At 41.8% G+C, this 25,075-nt stretch overlaps 1 protein-coding gene across 1 annotated transcript in view; it reads left to right on the top strand.

Moving 5' to 3' along the window:
- The first annotated feature begins 1,488 nt into the window (after window positions 1-1,488).
- GALE (UDP-galactose-4-epimerase) overlaps window positions 1,489-25,075 on the top strand; it is a 103,565-nt gene continuing 79,978 nt past the window's right edge. Inside the window, exons 1-4 of the mRNA XM_033956360.1 lie at window positions 1,489-1,967; window positions 10,919-11,048; window positions 11,414-11,529; window positions 20,766-20,879. Coding sequence (XP_033812251.1) covers window positions 1,815-1,967; window positions 10,919-11,048; window positions 11,414-11,529; window positions 20,766-20,879 — 513 coding nt within the window. The 5' untranslated portion in view covers window positions 1,489-1,814. The remainder of the gene's footprint in view (window positions 1,968-10,918; window positions 11,049-11,413; window positions 11,530-20,765; window positions 20,880-25,075) is intronic.

The following is a 25,075-nucleotide window of genomic DNA, read 5'->3' as shown; positions in this document are numbered from 1 at the left end:
CACCCTCTACTGGCATTTCAGGGCCTGTCTGGAGGGCCTCTGCAAATGCATGGATGTCACTGTGATGATGTCACACATGCGCTTGATGTCATCACGGCGACATCCGCACATTTCTGGGTGACTTGAGCCATGGCCACTACCATTAGTGTGCCCTGGCTCAAGGAAATTTGAGACACACTGATGCAGTGCGACCGACAGTTGCTGACTGGAGGGTGGTGGTGGATTCAGTTGTCTAACATGTTGATTGAAGTGGTCCCAAATGTGCTCGATTGGATTAAGGTCTGAGGAATTTGGATGCAAGGGAAGTAGCTGGAAGTCTTGGTCATGCTCTGCGAACCACTTATGAACCATTCTGGCAGTATGACATGTTGCATTGTCCTGTTGAAAGATCCCATCGGCCATAAGACCGTCAACATGTACGGGTATATTTGATCGGCAAGGATGGAGAGATACTCATATCAGTTGAGAGTTCCTTCCATTGATATCAAGGGACCCAGACCATACCAAGAAAACATTCCCCGGACCAAAACGCTGCCGCCACCAGCTTGTATACATCCAACAATGGTTGCTGGGTGTTTCATGCCTGACACACCAATGTCCATCCGTTTGATGGAGCTCAAAATGTGACTTATATTTTCGAACATGCTTTTTGTTAACCTGATAATAGATAACACAATTTTGCAGTGATAGAACATGAATGGTTTTATGTATTCTGTATTAAAGTATTGTGCTAACCTATTTTAATAGTGTTCTTTTTTTATTTTTCATTTACTTTTTGTTTTATTTGATATACAGTATATTGTCCAGATGATGGTTTTACCTCAACTAGACTATTGCAATTACGCCTACTTAGGCATCAGCACCTTTCTAATCCACAAACTGCAGGTCATCCAGAACACTGCCATTAGACTAATTTTCAAACTAAAGAAATATGATTCAATCTCTACCTTCAAACAACTATACTGGCTTCCAATATCATCCTGAATAAACTTCAAAACCTCATGCATCTTACTGTATGGAAACTCAGCGGCTCCCCTCATCCAGCTATTCTCTTCAGTCTGGTCTACTTCCAGAAGACTCCTTAATAGAATTTAACTAAACCTACCATCCACTACAAGTGAATCTTCCACACCATGCTAACTTACCTGGGAGTAAAAATCTGCAACAACCTTCCAGAAGCAATCGGGAAAGAAACAAATCGCACCTGTTTCAGAAAAAGCCTGAAGTCTCACTTCTTTGACAACTAAATGTTTCAGCCTCTACCTGTCGCCCCCCTACCACCTAAGCCTCATGTCTCTTCCCCCCCCCACTTTCCTCCTCTTTCCTTTTCCCTCCTGACCTCTCTGTTCAGTCGCCTTGAGCTTGTTGAGGTTTGTGTGACTCGCAAATGGAAGATTAGATTAGATATTTTATTGTAATCCGCCTTGAATTGTGCTGCAACTAAGGTGGTATATCAAATGTAATAAACGATTCATCAGAGAAAGCAACCCTCTGCCAATCGGTGCAAGTCCAGTGTCGGTACTCCTGTGCAGAACCCTCATGAACATGGGTGCTGTCACTAGCCATCTGCTCTGAAACCCCATTTGCAACCGGGTTCGCTTCACAATCATTTTGGACACATTTGGACAGTGAGTTGCACAACCAGTGTTCACCTCGCATCAATGGCTAATGCTGCCCCACAGTTACCACTTTGTGTCGTCGAAAAGGTTCCATTCGTCTACTCATGGTACACTTTAACCACAGCAGCCTGTGAAAAGTCCACAAACTCCCCCATTTCCAAAATGTTGCCACCATTGGCCCAGTAGCCGGTGATCATGCCTTTTTCAATGTCTGATAAATCACGCTTTTTCCCCATGACAGCCACAGTTGCTATATTGGCATCTTGCTGCCACCCCACCTTATGTACCTATGAAGTCTGCACACAACACATGCATTCGTCCATTAGCTCTGCATCCCTGACATCGGAGGTAAGCGGTGGTCATAATGTGACTCAACTATGTATAATAGAGTTTAAATCTAAAATGCATCTCTGAACAAGAAAGTCTTCAGTCCTTGTTTGAAATTTTGGTGGCAGTGTTCTAGTCTAAAAAGTAAAGGCTGAAATTCCAAAGGGTGGGAGCTACTAGTGGTGTCGAGACCAGAGAGAGCAAATGTTGACAGTAATAGGTCATTTCAAGTTAACAAAAGTCTATCTGTAAATTTGTATTCAGTATGTTTCCCAGGTATCTACACTTCAGTATTTTAGTTTATTCATTTATGTGGACTCAATAATTGTATAAGAGCTTTCATGTGGCAAGTAAATATTCTTGCACAAGTGAATTAATTGCCTATACACTGCTTTGGGGCTTTTTGAATAAGCTGTTAGCTTCATTTGTCTTGGGATGCTCTCTTAAGCATAAACTAAGACAGCCACCTAAGTAGAGAGCTCCCAAGTATCCTTTTACAAATATACGTAATGAAGATTTCTCAGTAAACATAAGAACATAAGAATTGCCGCTGCTGGGTCAGACCAATGGTCCATCCTGCCCAGCAGTCTGCTCACGTGGCAGCCCCAAGGTCAAGACCAGTGCTCCAAATGAGTTCAGTCTCACCAGTTTAGCATGAACTTGTCCAACTTTGTCTTGAAACCCTGGAGGGTGTCTTCCCTTATAACAGACTCCGGAAGAGCATTCTAGTTTTCTACCACTCTCTGGGTGAAGAACAATTTCCTTATGTTTGTACGGAATCTATCCCCTTTCAATATAGAGAGTGCCCTCTCGTTCTCCCTACCTTGGAGAGGGTGAACAGTCTGTCTTTCTCTACTAAGTCTGTTCCCTACAGTATTTTGAATGTTTCGATCATGTCCCCTCGCAGTCTCCTCTTTTCAAGGGAAAAGAGGCCCAGCTTCTCCAATCTCACTGTACGGCAACTCCTCCATCCCCTTAACCATTTTAGTTACTCTTCTCTGGACCCTTTTGAGTAGTACCGTGTCCTTCTTCATGTACGGCGACTAGTGCTGGACGCTATACTCCAGGTAAGGGCACACCATGGCCCGGTACAACGGCATGATAACCTCTGATCTGTTCGTGATCCCCTTCTTGATCATTCCTAGCTTTCTGTTCGCCCTTTTCACTGCCACAGCGCATTGTGCAGATGGCTTCATCGACTTGTCGATCGGAACTCCCAAGTTCCTTTCCTGGGAGGTCTCTCCAAGTACTGCCCCAGACATCCTTTATTCCTAAGTTCTGAGTGTTATTTTGCCACTATAGCTGAAAAGAGTGTTATTTTGCAAAGTACCAGTTTGCAGAATCATAATACTATGTTTGACATTGTTTCAAATTGTTGATTTAACCATGTTGATGAAATGTGTGGAACTCTGAGCCGTCATGAAGTTCCTATTCCTGCAGAAGAAAACTCCAAAGGAAATTCGTGAATGTTTGATGCAAACATTGAGTGACAAATGCCCATCATACTCCACAGTGAAAAAGTGGTGTGCAAACTTTCAGTGTGGAGTTTGAGACTGAAGATGCACAAAAGTCTGGGAGGCCTCAAATGGTGTCAGTTTCTGAAATTGTTGACTATGTCCATGACCTGATTTTGGCAGTTTGGCAAATATCAGCTAAAACAATTGATGAGACACTACAGATGTTCAGGGAATGCGTTGGGTGTTAATCCTAGAGCAGCTGGGTATGTAGAAGCTGTCGGCCAAGTGGGTGCCCAAATGATTGAATGCTGATAAGAAATGACATTTAGTGGACACGTTCAAGTTGATTTTACAGCATTTTCAGCGAACTGGTGCAATTGTTTTGGAATGACTAGTTACTGTTGATGAAACATGGTTACACCATTATGATCCTGAGACATTAGTCCATGCAATGTCAGCACTCAGGATCTCCAAGGCCAAGGAAATTCAAGATCCAAAAGTCAGCAGGAAAGGTCATGGCCAAAGTGTTTTGAGATCAGGAAGATGTAGTAATGACTGACTATCTTCCAAGGGGCCAAATAGTTAATGCAGAATGCTACTGTAACTTGCTGTGCCAATTAAAGGAGGCATTGAAAGACAAAAGGAAAAGGAAGCTGCAGAAAGGAGTTCTCTTTTTGCAAGACAATGCACCTGCTTACAAGGCTGGCAAAACAATGGGAGTTTTGAAGCAGTTGGGGTTTCAGTGCATAGACCAGGGGTTCTCAAACTTTTTAAACAGGGGGCCAGTTCACGGTCCTTCAGACTGTTGGAGGCTGGACTATAGTTGAAAAAAACCCCAAATACCTTGAACAAATTCTCATTCACACTGCACATATCTTATTTGTAGTGCAAAAAAATCAACCCAACCCATGAAATACAATTTAATCAACATAAACTTACCAGTATTTTCAGTGGGAAATGTGGGCCTGCTTTTGGCTAATGAGATAGTGTCACAACCACCCTCCGGCCGCAGCTGGTCTAAGTGGCACATGACAAGGGCTAGCATGCGCCTCTAAGGGTCACACAGGTTTTAGGAGACTGAGTACTGGTGATTAACCATTAGGAACCTACACACCATCTGTAACTGAAATATGAGCTATGCTTTATTATAACTAAGTTCAAAAAGGCTTTTTCCAGCCTCAAAAGACAGTCCAAACAGAACAATTCAAAAGACAAAAATCAGAATACAATTCACATGCTCCCAATCAAAGGAAATTTCAGCATCAGTTTTTATACTTGCAACAAAAAAAAGAAAAATGTTTGGAAACAGTTCCTGGGTTTCTCTGTGCCTCAGAGTCTTCCCTTCAGGTGTTCTTTAAGCCACATGTAGAACAGGCAGGAAGTGCACCCAGGTAGAATCTTTGCAAAAGAGTTCTGTTCTTACCCCAAGTTCAAACATATAAATCTCGGTGAGTTAGGGCAGGAAAGAAAACAACCCCCCCCCCCTTATTCTCAGAGCTGTGCTAATCAGCATAGCTCCTGTGCTTCTGCACTAGTCAGTCTTTTACACAATCCCAGAGAAAAAAACCCACAAGAAAAATAAAACTTTCAATGGTTCCTCCTAGAACCTGGGTATCACACAATACTGTGTAGCAAAGAGTTCCTTATTGCAAAAGAAAAAAACTCAAAAGTCTCTAGCACTGGTCATCAGCAAGAGGCAAAACCACTTCACTTTTAAACACGGTCAACATTTCATCATAATCTCACTTGCCTTAGTTCAAACAACCCTCTAAGGCTTGTTGGTCTGCATTTGCTTCTCTTAGTCATGGTTTATGGCAAATCTCCTGTTGCCTTACCCTCAGCCTTGGCTTCTCTCTGGCCATGTGGTTTCGATACCTCCTCAGTCTGGACCACTCTCTTTTCCTGTCCTAGGACACCTCCTCCTCTTAGCAGTGCAGTTAGCATTTAAAAGGCAAGTACCCCACCCACAACCACCAGGTGAAGGAGTTCTAGCACTCTGCAGCTGCTTGCTTCCTGATTAAAACGACAGTGGTACCTCAGTTTACGAGTGCACCGGTTTGCGAGTGTTATGCAAGATGAGCAAAACATTCGCAAAATTGGCGCCTTGGAAACCGAGCGTGCCTCGATTTACGAGCATGCCCTCATGATCTGGCACCCTCCCCCCCACGATCTGGCACCCCCCTGCTGCGATCTGAAGTCCCCCAGACCCACCCGAACCCGCTTCTTACTTTCATCTCGGCCTTGGCACCAGCATGTCCTGTGCGTTGGTGCCGGTGCCCGAAGATTGGCCTGCGAGTTCAAGCTCTCTCTGAAATTCTTGGAGAGAACGTGAACTCGCAGGTCTTGAGCATGCGCAGATGCTCAAGGCCAACACAGAAGAGGAGGCCAATCTTCAGGCACAGGACATGCTGGTGCCGAGGCCGAGATGAAAGTAAGAAGCGAGTTCGGGTGGGTCTGGGGGACTTCAGAGCACGGTGGGGGGGCCTTTGGGGGGGGGAGCAATACTGGTTCTCATGGTGGAGGGGGATGGAGCAGAGCCACTGGCCTCGGGGGGTGGGAACGTATCAAAGTGAGTTTCCATTATTTCCTATGGGGAAACTCGCTTTGATATAAGAGTATTTTGGTTTACGAGCATGCTTCTGGAATGAATTATGCTCGTAAACCAAGGTACCACTGTATTTACTTTCAGTTCAATGTGAATTGCACTTCAGACCCATCTGCTCTCTTGCTCCCTCTGGTGCTTCTGGAGAAAACACCAGTTTCAGGATTTTCTGGTTTTCTCCAAGCTGGAATGTCTCCAACAGCATCAACCGGCTCTGCTACCTTAGGACACTCCTAGCAGGCATACCACAATAGTCAATATCCGGTTCCATGTTTGTTACTGCCAATGATGCAAGTGTGCATCGATTAGTCTGGAGTTGGTTGGAGATTTCAGATGTTTCATTCTGGATAAAGCCTGTTCACAGACATAGGTATTCTTTGAACACAGCCACTGAATCCTGGCATACTAGACAAACAGCTCTCTCCTTGTACTGCATGAGTAATTGTAGGTCCACTGTTCTTTGAATATCCTGCATTCGGAGTCAAATTTTTCTTTTCCTTGACATTGTTTCCTAGGGTGAACAATGGCTATTACTTCTTTGGGATGGACACACATAGCTATGCTGCTGGCCTGTGCTTCTGGGTTCTGGCTGGCAGGCGGAAATGAGTCCACATACTTTTTGTTGGTACTGTGGGGCTCTGGTCAGGCCCAGGGTGTGGGCAACTGACTGATTTTGGCCTGCTGGCCTGGCCTGAGCTCAGGGCCTGACTGATGGCATTGCTGGCTACTACCTGCCTGCCTCAGTGTACTTATGATGGTACAGCACGTTCTCTGCCACAGTGCGTCACATCACCGCACTACCCTGGTCGACACTAATGATGCGGGAGCAGCAAAAAAACTAACATAGTCATGGGGGATCACACCAAAGCACTCTAAAACACCTGCAGAAAGAAGTAGATGGTAATGTCAGAATGAGTCTTGGAATGCACAGAGAGAAGCTATCAGAGCACACCAGCATGAGGCTTGAAATATACTGAGAAAAGCTTTTGGAGTGCCAGAAGGAGGTTTGGAATTCACAAAAATTGCTGAAACAGCATACCGAAGTTTGGAACATTCAGTGAAGTACTACCAAGCCCCTGCAATAAAGTAGCCCAAATATCCTGCAACTCACTAATGTCAAAAGTTTCCCACCAGCTGTACCAAACTTCCAAGAAACTCTTCCAGCGTCAGCAGGGCTGTACACACCAGCCCACACACTCCGCTGATAGGTCACGTGGCATGGAAATGTGATGTCTGCGCTATGTGTCTGGCCGTCCAGCTCAGGTGACTGGGTTACTGGCAGCATGCAGTGAGGAGTGGTGAGAGCTGCAGAGCGCTTTTGTGAGAAAGCCATAATGGAGCAGGTAAGCAATGGTTAGGAACATGAGCAGTAAACTCTAGAGTGGGGACCGGGTAAATGACCTTGGAGGACTGTATTTGAGGATCCCTGGCATAGACCATCTGACTGTTTTCTGTTTCCAAACCTTATGTTTAAATGATTTTTATTATTCCAGCAGTAAGAAGCAAATACAAACAGTAGTACCATTCAGGAAATAACATTTTCAACAATATAATCAGTATCCCTCCAATCCTCCCCTCCCCAAGAATCCATGGCCGGTCCAACAGTGGGAATAAAATCTTAAAGATTCAAAAGTCTACTGCGAGCACGCGGTGTGAGGTCCTGCCAGAAGTGCTCCCACACCTGACAAAATTTGCGACCCAAGCCAAGAGTCAAGTCTCCCACCATGTGTCTCTCCAGTGTTGCGTGCACTATCATTAGGGATCTCCATTGTGCATATGACGGGGAGATCACAGGAGAGCCAATTGGTGAGGATGGCTTTTTTCCCCATCAAAAGGGCTCTGGAGATAAATGCTGACATTCCCCTGGGTTTGGGCGAGGCTATATTATAAAATCCAAATAACGCCCTCGGTTGCAGAAGCCATCGCCTTCCCCAAAGCGATGTGGTATATAGGCCAAGATGTCTCCAAAACTGTTGGATTGCGGGGCAGGCCCAAAACATGTGACTCAAAGATGCGTGAGCCTGATTGCATTTTGGGCAAGAATGTGACGCAGTAATCCCCAACCGGGCTGCACGTTCCAGTGGAATATAAAGTCTAAGAACAATTTTCAATTGCATTTCCCAGTGAGTAATATTGGGTGACACCTTCTGAATGTTCTTCAGGACCCGTTGTAACTGTTGAGCAGTCAACTGGCAATGCAAGTCCTCAGCTCACACTGTCGCTAATATATCCAGATTTTTCTGTTTCCAAACCTTAAAAAGAATTTGAAAGGGTGACAATTTTTGAGTGATTTTGGAGGTGATTGCAGTATTTCAGTGACCAGACAGAGAATTTCTTGTAAGGGTTATAGAAATTTCAGTCACAATGTGCCAAGTGTGTTGAACTTAGGAGTGAATACGTGGAATAACTTGTAAGTTTTATGACTCCACATCATTCCCTTCTTGGTAGGGCTGAGAGCTTTTCATCACCCCCTTGTATTATCATTTATTTTTATTAGTAATCTTTTGATCTCCCTAAAGCGAACCTTCCCTTTGGAATATGTGTTCACATGAATCTGCAAGGGAGAGCTGAACATATGCTTTAAGTTTAAATGAAGGGTCAAGAAGACTCAAAAGCTGACCCATCCATCTAGGGTGGCTTTAGGTAAAAATGTCAAGAAAACATTAGTCAATAGTAAAGAAACTATTGTCTATGAAGGAAATAATGAAAGATAATCGCTCTGCCATCACAGAACTGAGAGAATAGACTAATGATTTGCTATGATATAATAAACAGCAACTAATCCTTAAAACCTACTCACAGTTCAAAGCCAAATGAAAGATATATGTGTGTGTATGTATGTATGTGTGTGTATATATATAGATATAGATAGATAAATATAGACTGAATAGTAAATATTGCAATATCTTTTTGAGTGTTTGGAATCTGTGAAGGAACAAAGGGAAACAAGCCCAGTAAATTTATTTATTTAATTTGTTTTCTATCCTGTTTTTCCCCCCAAAAAAGCTCAGAGCGGGTTACAGGTTAACATACATAGTATACAATTAACAGGTTACAATTTACCATAGTTATAATACAACTTTTTGATACAAGTTTCTATCCTAACTCAGTACACACTAGGGATCTGATATCAATATACATAATAAACAGTATACTGGTTAAATTTACCATAGTTTCAGTTCAGGATGAATCCAGGAACTTGTGGGCCATGATCACACACCAATCTGAGCTCTGTCACATAGAATGGCATGCTGCTTGGTCAGCTAGTATTTCTCATAAGACAAAAGGACAATCAGTGAAAACAATAATATAAATGGAACTTCTTCCTCATAGCCACTAAATATGAATCTGACAATTAAGAACTCAGTGATGCCAGAAGGCCAAACAACTAAGTAAGAAAAGGAAATAAGGGATATGGCCAATTAGAGTCCTAGGCCATTCTCAGTGCATCCCAGAATGCACTGGGAGAGAAGCCTAAGATTCTGGTTGGCCCATGTGCCTAAGGCCCCATCAATGGTGGGGTGGGCCACCTTTTAATGGCGGGCCTGCCGGCCAGAGGGAGTAAGCTTCCTTCCGGCTGGCCAAATAAAAAAGGTACCAGTGGGGTCGGGGTGGGCTTGGGAGGTGGGGGTTTGGGGTGCCAGGGATGTTTTGGGGGGGGTAAGGGGGTTCCGGCAGAAGGGACTAGACATCCCTCCTGCCAAAGGTCTTATGGGGTTCTGGCAGGAGGGCATCCCACCTACTGGGGGATGTCTCGGAGGTGGTGGCAGAAGGAATTCGGCACTCCTCCTCCACAGACATATGGGAGTGGGATAGTTTCAGGGGTTACAGCAGGAGGTAGTGGGCATCCCTCCTGCTGGTTGTCTTCACAGGGGTGGGGTGGGAATGGATGGGTTCCGTGCCACATTTTGCTGGCCTACATTTCAGGCGCCTATCATAGCCCTAGAGAGATGCAGAGGGCCACCTAAGCTCACCTAGGCCACTTCCGGGTGAAACCATGTCGACGCCTAGCCTTGGGCGAGCTTAGGTGGCCCTATGAGCCTCCCTAGGCTCGCGAAGATGCCTACAATGTAGGCTGCCTGCCTTGGGGTGTTTTGTTTGTTTTTTTTAAACGTGCATCCCGATTGGCTGGTTAGACCGCAGTAGGACATCTACCGCTGCCTACAGTCGGGACGCTGTTTATAAAATTTACCCTCAAAGTGTATCTGAATTCAAGAAATCTTAGGACAAGGACATTGGATCTCTAAAGAAAGGATAGTAGATGGCAGACAAGATAGGCCAAATAGTCTGTATCCGTCTTCATTTTTCTGTGTTTCTAAGTGATTTGTTTTGGATGGTTCCACCTGATTGGCAAAGCAACCATCGTGCAAGCTCACCAACCAGAAAGGTCACAAAGGGATGGTAGTTCTTGTATTGGGTATTTGCTAGATGATAATAATAATTTTATTGTTATATACCGCCAAAGCCATGGTAGTTCAAGGCAGTTTACAATAAGAAAAGCTGGACAATCGGCGACATAGTTACAATGTGGAATCAACGAATACATGTATACAGAATAGGAGAGATAATGAACAAAAAATTCTTAGGTAACAAATCGGTTAAAAAGTTTCGTTTTTACTAATTTTCTAAAACTAAGATAGGAAGAGGAGTGCATGATGATGTTACCCAGCCAGTTGTTCAGTATACCTGCCTGGAAAGCTAGAGTTCTGTCCAGGAATCTTTTATAACGGCAGGCCTTTATTTTTGGATGGGTAAACGTGGATTCTACGTGTGGGCCTAATAGCACAACCCAAATTAAAGTGAGAAACCAGGTATAGAAGTACAGAGCAGAAACACATATATTTTCTTTACTTCTTTCCCTGTCTGACTTACTTTGATTTTGTTACTATTATGAGTGTTTTGTGTTATTATAGGAGAAGATGGCGGCGGCAAAAGTTCTTGTTACGGGAGGAGCAGGCTATATTGGTAGCCACTGTGTACTAGAGTTAATAGAAGCAGGTTACATTCCTGTGGTCATCGACAATTTCCATAATGCAGTTAAAGGTGAGAGAGATTCTACTGGGGATCACACTTTTTGTGAGCATGTGTATCTTGTACATATTGCATTTTTATATCAGTTTTTCTTGATGTTTGTTTACATTGCTGTTTGATTCTTAATAAAAAGCGTTTAAACTTAAAAAGGTGAGAGATTCTAACAATGTATATATTAATCATTTCATATATAAATGTAGAATTACTTTTATTAAGCCTGAATAGATTTTGTGAAGGGCATTTAATCAAATTAAGGATGCCAGCACTAAAGTTGACTGGCAATGGCATTTTTCTCCTTAAAATTTATCTCAAGCACTGGAAAATAATGATCTTATCAGCTCTCTCAGTGATACTGATTGTAATAATGTGTTTCCCAGGAGAAACTGGTCTCCCAGAAAGTCTTCAGCGTGTAGAGGAGATTGTGAAGAAGAAGATTCAGTTTGAGGAGGTGGATCTGCTTGATATGAGAGACCTCTGCAACTTATTTGAGAAGGTAAGCTCTTAAAATAAATCCTTACAGTTATCTGGTCTTCCTAATTAGAATCCTGTTTAGGGGCAATTTTGGAGGTTAATTCTGCAGGTAAACTGAAAAAGCTCCTTTTAAAATTGATTTCTGTCCTCTGAAGAAACAGTGCAATATGCCAACACTGCATATATTTTTCCTTGCAGGGACACCCTTTTCAGTCCCTGCATCTGTTTTAACTAATGCAGAATAGCAAAGGAAAACTCAGGGGGAAATTTTCCTTCTGAAAGTCAGGTTATCACTAAAAATTGCCACCTTTGTACTTATTTATAGCAATTGGTGTCGTTCGTGTGTGTGTTTTATACCAATCATGGAATAAAGCAGGGTGTTCCGCCACTAATTTCTGACAAGTGGGATGATCAGTGACACTCAGAAAAGCACACAGACAATATCAAACATAAACAATAACACTTTATTATACTTATATATATATAAGAATAAAATAGCATCACCGTATCTCACGTAAACCCTCCCTTCACCATTCGGAATCCCTCAATGGATAGGCGAGTAGGACACGGGAGACTGCCCCTTTAGACCTCTTTTGGTTTCCGTTCCTAGAGACGTCTTGGATTCTAAGGTCAGAGGCAAGTCCCGTCTTTTATATTGGGTGAAAAGCTGGGAAAACTGCTTGCCTCTTAGTAAGACAGCTGGTACTGGTCCTTTGTTATTTGTTTTGGCAACTCCTAGGTCAAAAAGGTCAAGATAGCAGATACTTGTCACTGTCCCTTTCTTTTTGATGTATTTTCCCATCTGTCTTTACTGATGATCATCTGGTTTTACTGTCCTTTGAAGATCAATGAGGTCAGATCTCAGATAAGCAAGGTTATTGTAGAGACCATCTGGTCTTACTGTCCTGTGGAGATCAAAGAAGTCAGGATCTCAAATAAGCAAGGAGGTGTTGCAGTTTATTGTCTCTTTGATGCTATCCAGTTGTCACTCAAATAAAGGAAGTCAGGATCTCAAATAAGCAAGATTATTGTAGAGACCATCTGGTCTTACTGTTCTTTGGAGGTCAGGATGTCAGGTAAGCAGACTTGAGGATACATATCAGTAATATTCTGAACATGTCAGTAAATAATATGCTGAACATGTCAGTAATATGCTGAGGTATAACATTCCACCCCTGGATACTCAAGTCTGCTCCTACAAATTAAGAAGTCCTCCGAATTAAGGGAGAGAGTGTCCGACAATTAAGAAATGTTCACATAAAGATAGCTAAACAAATTTATAGAGTACAAAATGAAGAAACACCTTTTATGCCATATCACTGCCTCTAGTAATAGCCTCCCACCCATGGAGTGCAGTGGTAGCTTCAATATGATCTGCCACAGAATGCAAGTTAGTATTTCAAAATTCAGTATCTATTTTATGCCGTAGCAAAGTAAGGTTACATTGCTGTTTTGCTTTATTTAGAATTGCTAGGCTTTAGAAATAAAACAATTGGAGTAAGTACCTCGGCAAAAGAAAAATTAATCATAAAAATGATAAGTTACATTATTTGCTCACTGCAACACACTAACATTCTGTAAACATACTGAAAAGGGAGCTTGACTAGCAGGAATCACAAGTTCAACAGTACTAAGGACACATTGTTTCATTTCAAAATTTACACCATTTTCTATCTAAGGGTACAGAATGTGATGTGGTTTTTAAATCAATGCGATAAAGTTCTTTGTGATATCATTAACGACATGTAACATTAACTGATCATATCGTAGCGTTAGTTCATAATTATGTACAGTATTTGGCACCCATTCACCTTCCCATCTAAATACATCTGCTATTCTGGAGCCAAATTTTGCTTGTTTGCCAGCCAGTATTTCAGATTCTACATTTAAGTAAAGGTAAATTATTTCCTTATGTTCTAAACCTGGTATTCTTGTATTCCCTAATATTTCTTGCTAATTAGGCATTTTACTTGAAAGTATCACGTATAGGGAATCATGGAAATTAATAATCTTATTAATATTATATTTGTGCTCTTACTCATGGCTTATATACATTTAGGGTAGCTTCATATTCACCATCGATCACTGCAGTTATCTTGTATCCTGTTTTTCTTAGCAGCTTTGGTTAGGGTCTGGCTATGCTCCAGTTTCAATAGGCTTGCTATGCCACTCACATGCCTTCACTCATGTAAGATTCACGAGCACTGCCCCCAGAGACCAGCCCTAATGTGAAGTGGCAGGATATAGGCTCACTTCTATTCCCAAGTCGGTGCCACATAATAGCTTCATGGCCCTGTATGTCTGGTTGCGTGTCATCATCTTCTCGATCTGGTGAAATTTTCTCTTAACCCAGCATGTTAGCCAAATCATCAGAATGAGAAAGCAGAGCTGACCAATTTTATCACAAAAGGATGAAAGTCTATATGGAATAACATTTCCCAGTACGTGATTTTTCAAGGAAAATATTTCCTCATGACTATTTAGCTTCAATGCTTTAGTTACAATAAACACCCCTAGTGGTAAAAGAGAAGATAAGAGAAAAAGGAGAAAAACCACTTTATGTACAGAAGGTGAGAACATGTGACACAATACTTGTGTGTAAAGTAGTATTTGTGTGAGATGAGAGAAACAATACTAATGCACTTAAAGGTCTTCTGTAGGACATTCAGAAAATACACCTTTTTATGTTCTGGACATAATTATTATGTCATTTAAGAGAGACCATACACACGTACAGAATGTGCTAACATTTGACACAATACTTGTGTGTAAGGTAGTATTTGTGTGAGATAAGAGAAACAACACTAATGCACTTAAAGGTATTCTGTAGGACATTCAGAAAATACACCTTTTTATGTTCTGGACATAATTATTATGTCATTTAAGAGAGACCATACACACGTACAGAATGTGATACCAAAATAACTTATGTCAGAGATGTGCACTGCACTGTTTATACCTGGTAAGTTAAATAAAGAGAGACCATTTTTTATTTTATTTAGCAAATATCAAATACCAATGAACACCATTTTACCAGGTATAAAGCTTTCTAATTATTTATCTTCAGATATCCTTTTATAATATAACCCCTAACTAAATTATCATTGGGCTGTATAGAAACATAGAAAGATGACGGCAGAAAAGGGCCAAGGCCCATCAAGTCTGCCCACTCTATAGACCCTTTGCCCTGACCCACGTAGGGATCCCACATGGGCGTCCCCTTTATTCCTAAAATCTGGCACGCTGCTGGCCTCGATTACCTGTGATCCATAGCATAAAATCATTGTGAGCATGGTTTTCATAAGATACTTTCTGGTATGTGGGGGAATCTTTTTTGGAAAGGGATATGGTACCATTTGGACTAATAGAAGGGATGGAATAACCTCTGGAAATGGCCAATGTGCAATGTTGGGGTACCCCATAAGCTAAAACAGACAACACATAACAGAAACAGACAAACACAGAGCTCCGGCATGCTTTCTTCCATCGGTAATGATTCAGGGTTGAATTTAATCTGTAAATAAGCACCTATTAATCAAAAGAGTCACAAACAAATGTGGTATCCATTGGATTCCCACTATCAGGTCACAGTGCTGGATGTATTTTAAAGATGGCACAGTGAGATTGGTTCTCCTGACCATATCTGGATACTAAGCTTCTAAAAGAAAGAGAGATAGAAACTTAAGTTAATTGCTCCATATAGTTTTACTGGTCTTCTTTTCTATTTTTCTTCCATTTCAAAGCTCTGTCACACAATCGTAAGAGAATGCAAGCAGGGAAGTATTAATCTATAAAATATACAAGAGAGGTTTACGTGCAGGTACAGTGGTTCACAATGTTAGTGTTTGAGGTAAAAGACACATTTGCAAAATTACTTGGAGTGCAACTTCCTTATACTATCTAACAAAACTTTAATATGTTGCCTCCAAAATCCAAAAAGGCCCAAGTCTGTTTTTTTTTTTTTTTTTATACTTTGGGGAGAAGGGAAGTTTAGCTTTCTCTATCACCTCTCGGCATCCTTTTGCCCACTTTCTGCTTTAATCTTGTGATAGAAAGTGGGACTATGTAAGTATTTTTGTGGTAGTCTGGTATATGTATATTGCCTCCCTTGCCAAGTGAATGCAAATTGTTCTGGACATTGCTCCACTATAGGAATCATGTTTACAATTTTTGTGGAGATCGGTACTACTATTGGTTTCCCCACCACTACTGATAACCCTTTTTGGATATTTGGCAAGGAATCACATAGATTAATACAGTATATTCCCAAATTGGTAATTGTCCAATTTTAAAATTGGTAAAAGTTTTCTTCCTGCTTGTATAATTTTCCCCCCAATCCTGATATTTATATTCCTACACCCCAGCGTCCACTACAGCTTGTACCTGTTGCTCCCCAGGTTTCTACTAAATATTTATCTCTACCTGCGGACGCTGTTCTAATTTGGTCCAGGCACACACTGAGGCTTGGCATTCACATTATTGATCCTCCCAACACTTCCACCCTTTTAAATCAGGATAAAGAATGGAAGCAGTTTCCTCAGGGGGAGCCGTTGACACCCAAATATCCTCCCTCTCTCCTTTGTTCACTTGTGCTTGAGGCATAGATTTCTTTCCCAGTCCTCTACTTTTGTACATTCCCCATAATGTCCTGGTATCTTTTCCATCTATTTCTTCCCTCTTTACACCATCTTTTATTAATGCCAAAAACATATTCCTCCGAGACACCCGCTTAGCCCTGTTTGAATTTGATTGTCCTGTTCTCTTTTTATCAAAAGTATTTTGAGGTCCCCAGTCCCCCCGATCTCCTAACTGTTGGACCACTTCTAAGGCTTCCAAAATAGTCCTGTCTATTTGATTGATCAACAAAGTTATCATTACCTGTTTGTATGTCGATGCAGCATACTTAATAATTTTATTTCTCATGGACTCAGTAAAAGGTAATGACATATATGTGTCAGCGTGACCTATTACTAAGGCTGCCTTCATAGCCTCCTCCTTAATTCTCATTTGAGCATCTTTTAATGTATACCAAATCTTATCATTTGAGGGCCAATCAGATTCAAGTGGATATCGCCTCGTGACCAGTGTTCCCGCTAAGCTGCGCTGGCGTGCGCTGGCGCACAAAATATTAGGTCGCAGCGCACAAGTTTCTCGTCACAGCGCAGGACCGGCAAGATTGACTCATTTGAACTTCCTGCCGGTCCGCGTAGGACCGGCAAGATCAGCATCGGAAGCGTGCGCTGGGCCGGAGAGATCTTGGGGAGCCTCCGACAGTGGCTTTCTCCCTTCTCTGCAGCTCTCCTTTACTTCCCAGCGCAGCGATTCACGAAGGCAGCCTCGGGGCTTTTGCTGAGTCGCGGCTGCCTCTGATGATGCAACTTCCTCTTTCCTCAGAGGCGGCGCGACACAACAAAGGACCCGAGGCTGCCTTCGTGAATCGCTGCGCTGGGAAGTAAGAAGAGCTGCTGGGAGGGGAGAAAACCACTATCAGTCTGGGAAGCTGCTGGGCAGGGGAAAAAAGGGACAGCTGCTACTGGAAAGGGAGAAGGAGAGATGCTTCTGGGAGGGGAGGAGGGAAAGGAATCTGGGAAGCTGCTGGGCCAGGAAAAAAAAGGGACAGCTGCTACTGGAGAGGGAGAAGGAGAGATGCATCTGGGAGGGGAGGAGGGAAAGGAATCTGGGAAGCTGCTGGGCCAGGAAAAAAAAGGACAGCTGCTACTGGAGAGGGAGAAGAAGGAGAGATGCTTCTGGGAGGGGAGGAGGGAAAGGAATCTGGGAAGCTGCTGGGCAAGGAAAAAAGGGACAGCTGCTACTGGATAAGGAGAAGAAGGAGAGATGCTTCTGGGAGGGGAGGAGGGAAAGGAATCTGGGAAGCTGCTGGGCCAGGAAAAAAAAGGGACAGCTGCTACTGGAGAGGGAGAAGGAGAAGGAGAGATGCATCTGGGAGGGGAGGAGGGAAAGGAATCTGGGAAGCTGCTGGGCTAGGAAAAAAAGGGACAGCTGCTACTGGAGAGGGAGAAGGAGAGATGCTGCTGGGAGGGGAGGAAGGGAAGAGAGTTACTGCTGGACAGGAGGCTGGGAGAAAGAAAGAAAGGGGGCAGGCAGGGAAACAGAAGGAAAGAAGAGAAACAGAAAAAAAGAAAGAAAGGTCAGGGAGAGAGGAAGAAAAAGTTGGGGGAGGGAATGAGGTGTGGAGGAGAGAAAGCATACAGGCTGATAGAAGGGAAGAAAGATTGGATGCACAGTCAGAAGAAGAAAGTGCAACCAGAAATCACCAGACAAGGTAGGAAAAATGATTTTATTTTAAATTTAGCAAAGTGGAGGCAGTATTACCACAGTTTTCAAAGGAATTTGCCCAAATAACTTAATAGTTAACTGGGTAAATTCCCAGAGATGAAAACTTCCCTTCACTTACTATGCACAGTTCTGAATTTATATCTGCTGTCTATATTTTACAATATGGTCCCCTTTTACTAAACCGCAATAGTGGTTTTTAGCGCAGGGAGCCTATGAGCGTCAAGAGCAGTGCTGGGCATTCAGCGCAGCTCCCTGCGCTAAAAACTGCTATTGTGGTTTAATAAAAAGGATGGAGGGTATATTTGTCTATTTTTGTATGCTATAAAAACCAAATACAGAGAGAGACTGAGAGCTGTTGACGAAGAGCTACGTGTGTGTCTTTCTTCCATTCCAGCCAGAATATCAGCTTTGTGTTCAGCCAAACAGGCCCAGGTTTCGCACTGAATAAAGTATTTTATAATTTTTATAATTTTTATTTCATAATAAAGTAATTATAAAATACTTTCTTTGTGTTTATTTGATTCCTATTCAAGAGAATTACTTTATATATAGTCAATATAGGCAGAGAGTTAAATTTTTTAACATTTTCTAATGGTGGTGTGCCTCGTGATTTTTTTCATGAAACAAGTGTGCCTTTGCCCAAAAAAGGTTGAAAAACACTGGTCTAGAAATTGAAAGCATCAAACGTATTGTCTTCTGGACTGTTTTTAATTTACAGTTTACACATATGGATGTAACAGACATAACTACATTTGTTGTAAAACATTTATTAAGATATCATTTCATCCCTACAATTTCTGTGTTCTTAAAAATATTATTTAACGTTATTTAATTTAGCGTGTAGGCCTAAAATTCCTTTGAATACCTCGTCCTCATGTATCAGCAACTTTGACAACATATTTATTTGGCTCATAACTTGCTGGCGCCCGATATTTTTAGCTCACAGTGAAAAAAGTTTGCTCACAACACCCGCCCGCTTAGAGGGAACACTGCACGTGACACCCCTACTAATTATCTCTAATAAAGACCATTGGGCAATTTTTGCAGGATAAGGATCCTCCCGCAAAGCATGTTGCACTGCTACTTCTTGACTAATTTGAACAAATTTAGGGGCATCTGTGGCATCTAACATAATCCCTGCTGCGCCCAGCTCCTTGCACCCGAACTACCCACTGTATTAGTGGTTCCCCAGGCTGCTGTGTAAGGCGTGCCATCATATCCATGATTTCATGTGGAGTAACATCCTCCCTAACATTATCTCTAGTTAGATTTTCTCCTGTTTGCAGATTTCCCTGTAATCTTTGTCTCCTCACAGGCTCTGCTTCTAAACTTTCTGCCTGTTCTCCTTTAACACATATATCCTCCTCACTGTTATTAGAATTTGAATCCCAAATATTCCCATCCCGTTTGTTTGGATTCCAATCATTCGGCAGATGATAAATTAAGATTTTAACTTTTCTGTAACTCACTTTCCACCTCCGTTTCTTGTATTTATATCGTGCATATTGCATAGCTGACTTTTCTGTTACATTTTGATAGGTTTCTACCTTATCCATTAACAACTTATTCTGACATTGTAGCATTGTAATGGCATGCTGTTGATTATACCTTTTCTTTTCCAGCTCTTCTAATTTCAATTGTAATTTCTGTTTAGCTTCATGCAAATTCCTCCAGTCTGACAAAATCATCCTTCCTTGTCTAGAAATTATTTCTTGCTCTTCTCCTTTTGAGATTTTCACCTTTTGTAAGGAGGCACATAATTCATGTGGATCCCCACTTTCAAAAGGATTGGGAGCCTGCTCCTCAACCCCATGTTTTATCTGGTGCTTTTGTGACCACATGACCTACCCCACTTCTGGTACCAATTTGTTTTTTTGTTTTTTTGTTTTAGTTTTACTGTCCTTTGAAGATCAATGAGGTCAGATCTCAGATAAGCAAGGTTATTGTAGAGACCATCTGGTCTTACTGTCCTGTGGAGATCAAAGAAGTCAGGATCTCAAATAAGCAAGGAGGTGTTGCAGTTTATTGTCTCTTTGATGCTATCCAGTTGTCACTCAAATAAAGGAAGTCAGGATCTCAAATAAGCAAGGTTATTGTAGAGACCATCTGGTCTTTGGAGGTCAGGATGTCAGGTAAGCAGACTTGAGGATACATATCAGTAATATTCTGAACATGTCAGTAAGTAATATGCTGAACATGTCAGTAATATGCTGAGGTATAACACAGGGGAAACAAATCCACAAAATCAAATGCATAAAATAAGGAGTGAAATTGTCCTAAACAGACTGATTACCACAAACTATTGTAAAAATGTCCTTTTACTCATCCGATGGTTCAAATGACTTTATTCATCCAATAACTCAATGACTCGACATGTACGTTTCAGCCAAACAGGCCTGCTTCAGGAGTCTTGAGAGTCTTCTAAGTTATATCAAGTGGTGGTTTGAGTAAATGTATAGGCTCTCCAGTCAATGCGATGATGCAAAAACAAGATGCGCATATGTGCGTCTAGTTAGGATTAAAAAAAGTGCACTATTAAGGATAACTATGGCAAATTGTAACCTGTAAACTCTATTTGTTGGTATTAGACAGCTAGTTTGTATCAAGTTAGGATACAACCTTGTATTATAAACTTGTACTGTAATTAGGCAAATTGTAACCTGTTAACTATATAATTTTGGAGAAACAGGATAGAAAACAAATAACTAAATATTTAAGAGAGAAACATTTACTCCCAAGCATAGTTAGAGGCCCAGATTGTTAAGGGAATTTGAATGCATTCTACTGGCAGGTGTAAAATGACAGATCGTGTTATAGGTGTTTCCACATTCTGTTTCCAATTGAAAATTTGGCTTGTGATCACATCTTTTTGAGTTCTTAAAGGACGTTTTCCTTCCATGTTATTTTAATAATGGACTAAGGAGTTATTAGCAAGGCTGAATTTCTATTTTTTTCCACCAGCACAACTTTTTTGCAGTTCTGCATTTTGCGGGGTTAAAGGCAGTTGGAGAATCTGTTGAGAAACCTTTACTGTATTTCACGGTGAACTGTAGAGGAACCATCCAACTTATGGAGGTAGGTAGCCAGAAAAAGGCTTCAAAAATAAATGATAAACAGCTGTTATCAATTCTTTCTTTGTTTTTCTTTTAAATAATTTATATTCCGCATAGCCTACAATTCTATGCGGATTACAAATTATTCAGGTACTCAAGCATTATTCCCTCACAGTCCCGGCGGGCTCCCACTCTATCTAATGTATCTGGGGCAATGGGGATTAAGTGACTTGCCCAGGGTCACAAGGAGCAGTGTGGGTGCCAAGGCTACAGCTCTAACCACTGCACCACACACAAGATGTTCGGAACATAATACATTCCCTACTCCTTGCAGAATCCTGTTCAACTGTGTGTAAAGCAGAATTTGCACAGAATTAAGCCCCGGCACGCCCTCTCGCCATCTGTGGCCTGAATTCCGGTGCAGGCTTCCCTCTTCCGCATTCCAGCCTTTTATGATGTCGCTTCCTCTTTCTTCACAGGCAGGACCATGGTGGAGGGAAGCCTGTAGAGCTGGTAGCAAGTTGCCTGTTCGAATCGGCTTTGCTGAGGGATACGGGGGGAGACTTAGGAAGAGGGGCATATGCAAGTCCAGGGCATCCATTTGGAGTAGATGAAGTTTGGGGCAGAGGGGAGATAGAGTGTAAGAGATCCTGGCTGTGGATGGTTAGGAAAAAATAAATGTTGGCTTGGAGGGGGGGGGAGGGAAAGGGAGGACAGGGGTGAGAGAGATGCTGGCTTGGGGGGGGGCAGGGGTGGAGTGATGCTGGCTGGGGGGGAGGGGGAACAGGGGTAAGAAGGTCTTGTACACTAAGATGCATAGAAATATAGAGAAGAGATCCTAGAAGGAGACTGTGCAAAGAGATAGGGACACTGAAGCAATGCTGAGCATGAAGAGGGACAGATGGAGAGAGAGCATTGAGATAGGGACATCGAAATTTCTTGTAATGTAATTTATTTCTTATATACCGCTAATTCCGTTAGGTTCTAAGCGGTTTACAGAAAATATACATTAGGGTGCATTAAAATTATAAGTAAGATAGGTACTTAGAAATTCCCTTACTGTCCCGAAGGCTCACAATCTAACTAAAGTACCTGGAAAAATGACAATTAGTAGAGTAATAAAGAAATAACAGAGTTTTAAAAAAAGCATGGGATGAACACAGAGGATCTCAAATCAGGAAATAATGGTATATATTTAAGAACTAAGGCCTGTACTGGGCAGACTTGCCCGGTCTGTGTCCATATATGGCCATTTGGTTGAGGATAAGCTGGGGAGGGCTTCGATGGCTGGGATGGTTTAGATGGGCTGGAGTAAGCTTTTACGGAGTCTTCAGTAAATGGAACCTAAGCACAGTGCCTGGCAGAGCTTTGGGTTCTGGCCCAGAAAGAGCTAAGAAGAAGGAAAATTTAAATCAGTAATTTAAAGAGAGGGTAACGTTGGGCAAATTGGATGGACCATTTGGGTCTTTATCTGTCATCATTTACTACGTTGAGCCCATATGCTTCATTGTAGCCGGCCTAGAACAATGGGTTGTGTGAAAAATAAATATTTTAAATTAAATAGAATGCAGAGAATGTAAAGATTTTAGGAGGATAACAAGACGTGTACTGAATGAACTTGTGTGTGTGAGATACCCTAGCCATGGGGGGATTAAAGAAATACCACAGATATTCAAATAATGATCACAAAGTTTGACTAATTTGAAAACGTAAAATTCAGGGGTGATTCACAGAGCCGATTCCCAGGTCAGAGCATTTCCCTTCCCATATTGGGTCCAGCATCTTCCCTCACCAAGTCCCTTGGCCAGCTGCTGTCCACATATCTCTTCTGGTGCTCAAAAAGAGTTCTGTGCTGGTATGAGGCCTTCAGTGGTTAAACACTTGTGTCAAGAGTATGACCTGAAATGCCAGATGAACTAAGTAACTAATTTATCAAGAAAAAAACAAGAACACTTTATATTACATGTCTGGCAAGCAAAATGATGATGGAGAATGAACTATGCATCTGGTCTCTATGTTTCTAAAATTAGAGGTCCTCCCCAAATCCAACCATTTCAATTCTGGCAAGAACATAAGAATAGCCTTACTGGGTCAGACCAATGGTCCATCAAGCCCAGTAACCCGTTCTCACGGTGGCCAATCCAGGTCACTAGTACCTGGCCAAAACCCAAAGGGTAGCAATATTCCATGCTATCGATACAGGGCAAGCAGTGGCCCCCCCCGTGTCTTTCTCAATAATAGACTATGGACTTTTCCTCCAGGAACTTGTCCAAACCTTTCTTAAAACCAGCTACGCTATCTACTCTTACCACATCCTCTGGCAACGCGTTCCAGAGCTTAACTATTCTCTGAGTGAAAAGAAAAATTTTCCTCCAATTGGTTTTAAAAGTATTTCCCTGTAACTTTATCGAGTGTCCCCCTAGTCTTTACAATTTTTGATGGAGTGAAAAATCGATCCACTTGTACCTGTTCTACTCCACTCAGGATTTTGTAGACTTCAATCATATCTCCCCTTAGCCATCTCTTTTCCAAGCTAAAGAGCCCTAACATTTGTCTTTCCTATACGAGAAGAGTTCCATCCCCTTTGCCATCTTGGTCACTCTTCTTTTAACCTTTTCTAGTGCCACTATATCTTTCTTGAGATAAGGAGAACAGAACTGAACACAATACTCTAGATGAGGTCGTACCATGGAGCGATACAGGGGCATTATAACATTCTTAGTCTTGTTAACCATCCCTTTTTTTAATAATTCCTAGCATCCTGTTTGCTTTTTTTGGCTGCCGCTGCACATTGAGCAGAAGATTTCATCGTATTGTTTACAATGATACCCAGATTCTTTTCTTGGGTGCTAATCCCCAAGGTGGAACCTAGCATCTGGTAACTGTGATTCAGGTTATTCTTCCCAATGTGCATCACTTTGCATTTGTCCACATTAAATTTCATCTGCCATTAGAGAATGACACGGTGGATGTTACCCGTGGGTAGCTGCAGGTAACCCGCCGAAACGGTGAGAGGGGAAAAGTGCTCACTGCGGGTACAAGGACAAGGCCATCCACTGCCCCGTGGAGTGGTGAATGGCCTTGTCCCAGCAGTTAAGAGGAGGAATACATACGGTCACCAATCATGCGTGGCTTCCTCCCTCCTTCTTACCCGAATCTATATATCTCCCTCACCTTCATGGTGCCCTTGAAAACCATTGCCGGAATTTTACCTCCTTAGCAGTTATTCAGATAGAGCTGACTTTGAGAAATTATATCTGCTGTCTATATTTTGCACTGTACAAGAGGAAATGTGAGGGAGGAGGATGCTTTATGCAGTTAATCATGTGATCAAAATTTTTAATCAATGTGCTGCCCATATATAATTTTTTTTAATCTTCTAGAGTCCAGTGCATCCAGAAGTAAGTTGACTAGTTTGTGAATTGAGCCAGACTAGAAGAGAGAGTATCAATTTTGTAAAAAAAAAAAACTGCTTGGTTTCTTTTTATTCATTAAGTGTAAAAAAAAAAAAAGACATGAAATCCAAAAATTAACTGTAGTCTACTATGGTAGTAGAAACAGAAACAAATATGGCAGACAAGACTAAGGCTTTTAGTTTTCATATTGAGCCATCTAGATGCAATTCTAGTGATTGTCTGTATAACAAATAAATAAAAATAAATATTTTGTTTCTATGAATTTCATAATGCTAGGGTCTATCTTAGGGGGTCAGCACCCAGGAAAAAGATCTAGATGTCATCATAGACAATACACAAACCTTCTGCCCAATGTGCAGTAGCGGCCAAAAAAGCAAACAGGATGTTAGGAATTATTAGGAAAGGAATGGTAAATAAGACCAAGAATATTATAATGCCTCTGTATCACTCCATGGTGTGACCTCACCTTGAGTATTACATTCAGTTCTGGTCACTGTATCTCAAAAAACCCCAACCCACCCCCCCCTCCAAAAAAAAAAAAAAAGAATTGGAAAAGGTTCAAAAAAGAGTGACCAAGATGATAAAAGGAATGGAATGTAAAGTATTACATGTGGGAAACAGAAACCCGAGGTACAACTATACGATTGGAGGGATGTTATTAAATGAGAGTACCCAAGAAAGGGACTTGGGGGTAATGGTGGACATGACAATGAAGCCAACAGCACAGTGCGCAGCGGCCGCTAAGAAGGCAAACAGAATACTAAGCATAATCAAGAAGGGTATTACAGCCAAAACGAAATAA

The sequence above is a fragment of the Geotrypetes seraphini genome, chromosome 8 (assembly GCF_902459505.1).
Source record: "Geotrypetes seraphini chromosome 8, aGeoSer1.1, whole genome shotgun sequence".
In the NCBI taxonomy this organism is placed as follows: domain Eukaryota; kingdom Metazoa; phylum Chordata; class Amphibia; order Gymnophiona; family Dermophiidae; genus Geotrypetes; species Geotrypetes seraphini.
Note: the sequence above shows the minus strand (reverse complement) of the source record. Positions and strands in the feature narration are given on the sequence as shown.